Raw genomic sequence first — 10,358 nt, 5'->3', positions numbered from 1 at the left:
TTGCTGAAGCCTCGAAGCAAGTTGAACAAAATGACCCCACCAGCCACGCCGTATTCATTTTTGACAACTCACCGGCCCACCATCGCGCTGAAAACGCCACCCTCGCAAGCATGACACACTCTGTGAAGAATCTGCCACCCTACAGCCCCTTCTTTAATCCTATTGAAGAGATGTTTTCAAAGTTCAAGTGGCATGTTAAAGCTTTTCTGAGCGAGCGCCACCAAGAATTGCTCACAACTCCATCGGGCATGACAAAGAAAGACCACCGACGGGCCATGCTCATCGAGGCAGCCGTACACTCCATGCAGCGAGTACAAAGTGCGGACTATGCTTCATACGACGAGCACACCTTTTCCTTTTTGGATGCCGCACTGAAGTGTTGCGACATGTGAAGGCCATCTTTAATCGATGACAAAGATTGCCTCAGTGAGTGCTGCTCTGGTTATAAACAAATTTCTGTAATTCAATTTCCGTATTTCTTTAAACCCTTTTACAATAAACAGCAATACATTTTGCTCTTTCATTTCAGTTACAGCCGTCCCAGTATAACTTAATTAGTAGAGTAGTGAGCGAGCGCTAACTGGGCACATGGCTTCCAGGCAGATTAAAAGAGAATAAAGAGTTAGGTTAAATATGGGGTTTTTCGTGCAGCACCATGATATATTTATTAGACATGCCGTAGTGGGCGATAATGAAATGATTTTGACTACCGGGCGTTTTTCACAGTGGACTTCAATGTAAGTATACGAGCGTTGTCAAATTTCACCCCTTCGAAATGCGGTCGCCGAGAGCGCGGTCAAACCCGCGACTTCGAGGTCAGCAGCGCAAACCCATATTTATTGTGTGCACCGCTGCGAGTCAAAAATCACAAGCAAAGGTGACTTCTTCTTTCTGGGGCTTTACGTGCCAAAACCAGTTCTGATTATGAGGCACACCGTAGTAGAGGGCTCCGGATTAATTTTGACCACCTGGGGTTCTTTAACGTGTGCTACAATGCAAGCACACGGGCGTTTTTGCATTTTGCCTCCATTGAAATGCGGCCGCCGCGGCCAGGATTCGATCCCGCTACCTCGTGCTCCACAGCGCAACGCCTTAGCTGACTGAGCTATCCCGGCGGGTAAGCAAAGGTGTCCTTGCACGCAGACGTAATGATGAAGGTACAGTGCTAGCCGATTGAAAGGTAACGCTCCAAGGGCATCGCTGCGAACGATTTTTGCACCATCTATGAGCCCTCGGTCCACCGAGTTGAAACATTGTTGTTAGCGATGATAGCCAGAGCCTTTGTGACGAATTTGATAACCCGTGATCACAAATTGTTGACTGATGGCGCAAAAAGCGCCAACCGTCATGCGGTGCGATTATGGCGTTTAAGTTTCTGAGCACCGTACAGTTCGTTCTGCCGGAAAGGAAGTATACGATACAGGGTGTCGCAAGTATCATGCCCCAAGATTTAAAAATATGCGAATATTACGTAGCTGGAGAGAACCAAGGTAATCTGGGCTTGCTGTCGCTTGGAGATACTGAAATTATTTTTGCATTCTGCCTAATTACATAATTAGTATTAATTATTCAAGTTGTCAAACATAAAAATTTGTTGAAAAGTTTCAATGAGAAAATTATAGAGCAACATGAAAAACTGCAAATACAGCTTTTCGTTGCTCAATATGTGATACATAAAATGTTTTTCCGAGCGTGTAAGAAGCTTGCGAATACACTCAAAGTGCCTCGAGCGGCCAGTCACGCCGAAATTTTGCGTGTATTCGGGGGCTTCTTTGATGCTAGGAAGAACACTTTTTGCAGCATGTACTGAGCAACAGAAAGATCCTGACTCGGCTACAAAAAAAGATGAGGCAAGTTTGCACTCGGACGCGCAAAGCTTAGGCACAGCAAAGCTTACTGGCTGCTACTGCTAGGTAAGAACTTGCGTGCTGCTAGGTCTTAACTTGGTTTAACTTAACTACGCATGTAGGAAGGTATTCTCGAGCGATCATTTTCGGAGGTACCTTCCCTTTTCGCGACATTTCGCGTGACTAGCACAGGACGCGTAGGCGCCTACGAGCGAAAGCGCTCCTCGCATACCCCAAATGCAGGCAGGCTAACCAAGTTTTGTACAGTGCGAAGAACACTGTCGCTTGCCGACGCAGAACGCGTTGGCAAAATTTCGCGTGACTAGCGCTGGACGCGTCGGCGCCTACGAGCGACATCGTTCCTGGCATGCCACAAACACAGGCAGGCTAACGAAGATTGGCACAGTGGCACGAACGCTGCTGCTTGCAGCCGCCGAACGCGTTGGAGGATAGCCGTTCGATATCAATCGGCCAGCTTCGCTGTGTCTTGAGCTTTGCGCGGCCTAGTGCAAGCTTTCGCCTTTTTTAGATGCGAAGCATCTTATGCTCGGGGCTATGTCACTCCCTCCCTCCATACCTCCCTCCATCCATTCAACCGCCGTGCGTCCACACTCAACACCCTCTAGAAAAATATGAAGGCCTTAGCTCTCTTCGCGTGACGTCACACGATGGGGCGGATTGAAAAAAAAAGATATGGAACGCTGTTCAAGAGAGGTTGTCTCGCAGGTGCATTGCGCGGAAACATTTTTTTTCTGCAAGAACAAGCATGCATGTATTTAAAAAAGAATAGAACGCCAGAAAACTGTAGCAGCAAAACATTTATTTACGAAGCCCAGTTTCTTTTTGTGCTGGCTTTATATTAGAAGCAATGCATGCAGTTATTTGGCCTCGAGAGTTGTGGCTTTCCTTTTTTTGATTTATCGGCAGCGTCGAGAAGTTTGTCGTTCAGCTTCCTACAAAAGTTCTTTAGCAGAATGTTGGTGCTGCACCGCAGGATGTGTTTAGGCACTAATTCAACTGTGTGGCCATTCTCACACGTATCGAAGTCGGACTGCTCTTCACTAGCCAGCAATTGTAGCGTCATTTTCGTTACCACCTGGCGTTGTTCAGGCATCATAAGCAGTGCTGGCTCTGTAGCGAGCTGCTCTACTACAACGTAGCTATTAGCAACTGCGTTAAGTGCAAACATTGATGGATAAACTAAACCTCCTCGGTCCAGCTGCTTCACAAGACCATAATGTTCGTTTGTGGCAGAGACTGTGATCTTCTTGCCCACGGTCAACGAGTCCCTGCATTGCTCGCACTTCAACTTTTTAAGGGTCCCGTATACTGCATAACCTGCAACGTAGACGAGGACTGGGACGACGTCCTGCATCTTCGTAAGAGCCTGGCTGGTAACAACAACGTTGCTGCTGGGAAGCAATGCCTCGACTTGCTTTCGGACACATTCCCAGTGCTGGTCAGGGGAAACTGTAGGCAAAGTGCTCTGCAGGCGCAGCTTGTTTTCGACTTCATATATCTGCCTGATGGAGATGTGATATTGCGCACCTGCCAGCTGCCTATACTTTCCAAACCGATCTTCAAGGCAGTCTGTCTGAATCTTCCCAAAAAGGACATATGACATTCCAAGCTCTTCGAAGCTGTACCTAGCGAGCTCAACAAGCGCATAGGTGGTGTGTTCGAGAGCAGCGTGAGTCTCCTTTGTCAGAGTACCGTTGTCAAAACCTTTGTTCTTCCACTCATCCAGCCACTTCAGAAACATGTGCAAGAAGTCAATTTTTGGATCGTTATCAATGTAAAGCACTGGTTGTTGGAAGTGATCTCTAAGCCTTTCTCCCTTCCATGGAGTTTTGACGTTTACAATTTTCCACCACTTGAGTATGATCTCGACGAATGTAGCCGTGGCCTCGAAAGAGAATAGGTTGTGCTTTGCTCCAAGAGCACGTAATGCCTCTGGTAAATAGTCATTGAAGATTTGTAAAGCAAGCTTTACATCCTGCCTTTCAAGACTCGAAGGGTAGAGGGCTTTTCTTGACAGCCCATAGCCATATTTCAATAGCTGGTCACACTCTTTGCTGTGAAGGTCCCTGATTGTTGCAAATGACGCTGTTTGCATTCGCTCTGATTCTGGTGTGTTTCCTTGGATCTCCGGGAAGAAGAAACAAATTTGGTCATTCTTCTGGTTGATCCAGTTATTTCGTATGCATTTTAGAATGTGCACTGGGTCTATAACGAAGAACAGCGGCCTTGAAGGGTCTGATGGATGTTGGTACACAATTCTGTTACACGGAGGTGATTCGAAAAGTGACATCGCTTTTCTGTTCACAGAGTTGTTGTCGCTGACGACGCACATAACCCGGTACCCAATCTTTTCCAGCCCACAAATCACGTCTTTAAGCGTCTTTTGCAGGAACTCCGCCTCTACTCGGTGCACCGGCACGATGTGCGCAACTTCTTTGAATTTACACGTCACGCTGCGCACCATGAAAACGAGCGCACAGTTAGCAGCTTCATTTCTATTAATTGCAGCGCCGGTAATATTGCCTCCTTTGTAGTCAAAGTAAGGTTTTATATGTATTTCATCAACCATAACTGTGACAAAGCGCTGGTCATCTTTCAGGTCAGAAATTCTTGTTGTCATGTAGCTGAGGAATGTTTCACTCTGATGCTCTTGTTGAGGACTCATACCATAAGACGAGCACACTGATCTTATCTTCATAGGATGCGGCAAGGTGATGCTTCCATGGCTACGTATGAACGCGTATGCATGGGGCGATATAGTGAAAACAATACAGCAAAACATCATGAAATCAGCAGAGTAGCGCCTGCGCTGTTTTTTTCGATAGGTGCAAGGTGACTTGCTCTTTCAGAAATTGAATACAGTTGGCGTCATCTTCTGCTTGGGACGTGCAAAGCTGATCAAGCAGTAAACAAACAGCCTCGCAAATTTCGGCGACTGAGTTCGGCCATCAGGTCACAGTCCCACTTCTCGATGCCTTCCAGGAGTTCCACCATACCCCTTTTACTGTTAGCGATTTCGGGAACGCAGAGATTTGCACCGAGCTTTTTTACGGCCGTTTTCATAACGTGTAGTGTCACGCTCAAATCTCCTTTCACGCAAACAGAGTATTTCAACCACGGTGCTTCATCGTCGACAATGTGAATGAGAAGAAGCCTTTCATTTCTTTCGATAACATCCCAGAACTTCATCCCTTGGCTCCTTAAGTGGTTGGCAAGTTCGCTCACACTGTTGACTTTATCCTCCTCGCGTGCTCTGATAAATGCCTCGTTGGATTCAGCGATGGCTTTCTAAAGGGCTGCATTCTCTATTCGCGCGCGCTTGGAATCAGGATCTTCCCTCCTCGCGGTCTTTCTGGACAAGTAGCTCGAATGATTCGGGAACTTCGACGGTACAGCGTCTGGGCGAAGGCGCACATGAGATAGCGGCACTGTCATTACGCGGCCAGTTGCTTGATCTGTATGCGTCGCATCTCGAATAATGTCCTCGTCCATGAAATGAAGTTCACATACCTAGAAAAAAAAATACGCTCCAATCAGCAAACCGACGGCTACAGGTCACACAAACATGCGGCTCATGAGCCACTTACACATGTACGTTTATATTCTTTCAGTTAACTAACACCTAAATTAAAAAACTTACCCTGGAATGTTCGGTGACCGTGAGGTTTTCCCGTGGCACAGCGCGAATCCAAGCGTCCCTTAGAGCTTGATCTTTCGGGAACTTGAAGACGTGCACCTTCGTGTCCCCCGTGTAGATTCCGCGGCATCGAGGTACACAGCATTTGCACGGCATCGCGGCGGGATTCTTTTCACAACGAGGAAAACACGTCCGACTGAACAGCGAAGAGATGTACGACTGTACATACGCGCCGGGGAATGAGTTTCTGGAGACGCGCGATCAACGCGCACCAGCGCGATCCGGACGCGCGGATGCGTCGTGTCGCGGCGACGGGCAAAACCGCAAAACGCGCTCGCCGCCTCATGCGTCCGCCCCATCTGCTGACGTAGCGCGAGTGGAAAGGGAAGTAGTAGTGATTTTATTGAAGAAGAAAAATGACGCTTATTTCTGCTGCCCAATAGGGAGCACGGCGCAGCGTCAGGGGAAGGGGAAAAAGAAGATAAAGATGTTGAAAGGAAGGGAAGAGAAGGAGAAGCAGCAAGAGTCTCATCCGATCATGGAGGAGGCTGGTGATGATGAAGTGAGGCTGCTGTAGCCCACGTATCCAGGAAGACGCAGGTTGGCTGTAGCAGCGTACACCTCCTGCAGAACAAGCACATCGTACTCGCTCCGCAATTGGTGCATGGAGAGGTCGGCCTGCCGCCGCCGCAACGAGTTTGCGTTCCACTGGAGCACGCTCGGGCGGCGGCGGCAATGTCCTGCTGCAGGCGGGAGGGGACTAGCCATGTTGACTACTAGGTGGGGGCACGCCACCTGCCTTGAGGCAGATAGAACGCAGCTGTTGGTTGTCTATAGGCAGCAGGTCGGCGATCGCCCTGAGGAGGAGTCGCAGGTTCTTGTTCTCCTCATCGCTGGTGGACTGAGGAGCCTCCTTCGGGGACGGCCCTAGCTTGATGCTGCCCCACTTCTTTGCGCCTGCCTGTGGTACACGCTGCTGCAAGTGGGGTTGGGGGTGGTTTGTAGAGGTCGTGGCCTCCTTGTAAGGAACACCGAGTGCTGCAGCGTAGGTTTTGCCTCCTGTCGGTGTAACACGTGGCGGTCCAGAAGCAGCTGCTGCTGAGCTGGTGGTGGGGGTAGCCCGTAGGACCGCCTGGGCCTCGCGATGCGACAGATGTGTGGGAGCTGACGCCTTTATCGTGGCCAGGCGCCGTTCTCTCTGCCATAGCTGGCAGTTAGGCGAGTCGGCTGGATGTGGTCCTCCACAATGCAGGCATCTGACCCTGCACGAACAGCACGATTGCGTCTGGTGTGGGCCACCGCACCGCAGGCACCGTACCGGTCTCTGGCAGGTTGCTGTGGCGTTCCCGTAGCACCCGCAACGTAGGCACTGCAGAGGGCGAGGCCGGGAGGGCCGCACCTCGAAGGGCATGCTGAAGAGGTAGATCCTTGCGGGGGGGGGGGGGGGGTAAGGGGCAGCAAAACGCAGCACCAGGGTGGTGCCCTGTCGCTTAGCCGCGACCACCCGTACCTTCGACGATACGGCAGCCAGCAGGTCCTCATCGGCGTAGTTGCCATGTACGCCTTGCACCACGCCGCTGCTCTGGGTGCGGTCGGCCGGAAGGCGCGCGGTCACGGGCATCCCGGCGATCTCTGGCGTGGCCAGCAGGTGCTCCGTCCATTCCGGCGATGCCGCGTCCACAGCCACAATGTTCTTATTCGTGTTCACGCGTACCTCCTTTACTCCAGGCAGCGCGGAGAGCGCCTGCGCGATGGCGAGGCGGGAGGTACGGGGAAAGGCGGCACCGTTGTGTGCCGGACGAAACAGCACTGTGCGGGCTGTCAGTGGCGAGGTGGGCACAGAAGTTGTGGGAACCCCGGCAGTAGCAACGGGATCCACCGCAGGAGGTGCAGTAGGCGCGAGTGGAAAGGGAAAAGAACTAAGGCCTTCATATTTTTCTAGAGGGTGTTGCCACACTCCTACTCCGCATGCGCATCCTCCTCCCCTCCTCTCCTTGTCTCATCTCCTCTCCTCTCGGCATTCCTCCTCTCCTCTCCGACGCTCCTCTCCTCTCCGGATTGCGCCACGAATGGCGCGAAAAAAAATGCAGCAGCACCAACGAGGCAACGCGCAGAGCTGCTGCCGACGCCGCCCGCGTTTCTCCGTGTCCCCGAGTTCGCGCCGAACGCTCACGGTGTCCGTGAATGCAGCAGGCGCCTCTGGCGTCGGCTCGGCAGGTTTCGACCAGCCACAGCTTGGCCGTGAAGTCACCGGGGAGAACTCTCGTTGACTCTGTGGCGAGTACATATACCTTGACATGGGACGGGAAACCATCTCCCGCTCAAGCTAACCATCTCCCCACTGCTTCGCATCCACACATGGTTTCCTTTAGCGGGAGCTGGAGTAATTTTTTTTTCATGGTTCAGCACTCCGCGGTTAGAAGAGAGGCGGGGGTCGGAAAAGCAGAGAGCTGGCGAGGAGGAGACCGTCTCCTCCTTCTTTAGGTTGTCATGGCTACCACGGCTACGCACGACAAATTACGGCTGGCTTAAAAAGCTTCGCTGTTAAAAAAAAATATAACCGTCTCTTCCAGTTCAGTCAGTGCGCACTAATAACGCGCAAATCAGCACAGCATTCCGAGTAACGAGAACTTTAGAACAATTCGAATAGCAGCGTTAATGTGTTAAGAGCAACTAACGAAACCAGAATTGGCACATATTTCAGTCTTCCTGTGCGTGGGCGACGAAACAAAACAAAAAATAACTATGCCAAGCTTTACCGATTAAGTTCTATGACTACCACCTGCTCTCAAGGTAAATTCCTTTTGCCGTGATATCCATGTCAATCGGTTCAGCAGTCAGTCAAATTCGATGCCGAGTTACGTGAAGTCGCGTCACGCGCTTTTCTTCTCGGTTTCCGTCATTTGACGTGGCAACAGTAACAGTGTCTGTTCGATTCCCGTTTGTTTATATGTTCCCGTTTGTTTCCCGTTTGTTTGATTCCCGTTTGTTTATATGTTTATACGTTTGTTCGTATGTTGTATGTTCCTCAATCACCCAATGGCTGTTGAAAGTTTTGAGGTCGCGTGGCACTGCTTTATACGTGGTCTGACGTGCTTTGTGTGGGTACAAACGCAGAGCTTCCTCGAAGCCTGTTCGTTTGATATCCATGTCAGTATGGTTGGGAATGACCCAAGAGAGCGTAGCGAATAATACGTGATGTCACGTGACTCTGTTTCACGTTGTTTGAAGTATGGGACGTGAGTACCATCGCAAAGCTTCTTTGAAACCCGTTCGTTGGATATCCATGTCAATATGGTTGAGAATCACGCATGGACCAGCGAATTATATGTGAGGTCATGTGACACCTTTTCCCCACCTGGTTTTACATTCGTTACGTGTGTACCATCGCAAAGCTTCGTCGAAGCCCGTTAGTTTGATATCCATGTCAATATGGTTGGGAATCACGCATGGGCTAGCGAAATATACGTGAGGTTACGTGACACCTTTTTCCTACCTGGTTGGACGTTCGTTTCGTGTGTACCATCGTAAAGCTTCTTCGACGCCCGTTCATTTTATATCCACGTCAATATGCTTGGGAATCGCGCATGGGCCAGCGAAAGATACGTGAGGTCACGTGACACCTTTTCCCCACCTGGTTTGACGTTCGTTTCGTGTGTACCATCGCAAAGCTGCTTCGAAGCCCGTTCGTTTGATATCCATGTCAATATTGTTGGGAATCACACATGGACTAGTGAATTATACGCGAGGTCACGTGACACCTTTTCCCACCTGGTTTGACGTTCGTTACGTGTGTACCATCGCAAAACTTCTTCGAAGCCCGTTCGTTTGATATCCATGTCAATATGGTTGGAAATCACGCATGGACCAGCGAATTATACGTGAGGTCACGTGACACCTTTTTCCCACCTGGTTTGACGTTCATTACGTGTGTACCATCGCAAAGCTTCTTCGAAGCCCGTTCGTTTGATATCCATGTCAATATGACTGGACAATCACGCATGGACCAGCGAATTATACATGAGGTCACGTGACACCTTTTTCCCACCTGGTTTGACGTTCGTTACGTGTGTACCATCGCAAAGCTTCTTTGAAGCCCGTTCGTTTGATATCCATGTCAATATGACTGGACAATCACGCATGGACCAGCGAATTATACGTGAGGTCACGTGACACCTTTTTCCCACCTGGTTTGACGTTCGTTACGTGTGTACCATCGCAAACCTTCTTTGAAGCCCATTCGTTTGATATCCATGTCAATATATTTGGAAATGACGCATGGACCAGCGAAAGATACATGAGGTCACGTGACACCTTTTTCCCACCTGGTTTGACATTCGTTACGTGTGTACCATCGCAAAGCTTCTTCAATTGCCGTTCGTTTGATATCCATGTCAATATGGTTGGGAATGACCCATGAGGGCCTCATGAAAGTTACGTTATGTCACGTGACTCTTTTTCATGTGGTTTGAAGTATGCTTCGTAGCGTATGAAGAAGTCAATTTCAGTTACGTTTGGTCTGCGCAAAATTCTAACATTTCGTCGTTATTTTGAACTTCTTATGCACCCCACAAGTGGACCTACACTTTGGATTAAATTCACTGGCGTGAGGATTAAAATACTTGGCGCGTAGATTAAATTAGTTGGCGCGTAGAATAAATGTGTGGCGCGTGGATTAAATTGACTGGCGCTTGGATTAAAATAGCTGGCGTTCGGATTAATTTCACCGGGAAAACCTGTAGTGTTAATGTCAGACACAGTTTGTTCTAGGGCGATCTGACTTTTTTTGACGTCGTCAAGCATTATCCTTAGTTCATAATGACGCGAGTCAACATGCGCAACAATAGTTTTAA

The 10,358-nt window shown here is 49.6% G+C and overlaps 1 protein-coding gene across 1 annotated transcript; it reads right to left on the bottom strand.

The window, feature by feature from the left end:
* Positions 1-2,796: 2,796 nt before the first annotated feature.
* Positions 2,797-5,661, bottom strand: LOC119454309 (uncharacterized; the record flags this gene model as incomplete). Its single annotated transcript, XM_049668021.1, is given in 4 exon segments — positions 2,797-4,687; positions 4,689-4,811; positions 4,813-5,156; positions 5,509-5,661. Coding segments are annotated over 4 exon segments (2,511 nt in total), but the record flags the coding sequence as incomplete, so codon positions are not given.
* Positions 5,662-10,358: the final 4,697 nt, after the last annotated feature.

The sequence above is a fragment of the Dermacentor silvarum genome, chromosome 5 (assembly GCF_013339745.2).
Source record: "Dermacentor silvarum isolate Dsil-2018 chromosome 5, BIME_Dsil_1.4, whole genome shotgun sequence".
Lineage (NCBI taxonomy): Eukaryota > Metazoa > Arthropoda > Arachnida > Ixodida > Ixodidae > Dermacentor > Dermacentor silvarum.
Note: the sequence above shows the minus strand (reverse complement) of the source record. Positions and strands in the feature narration are given on the sequence as shown.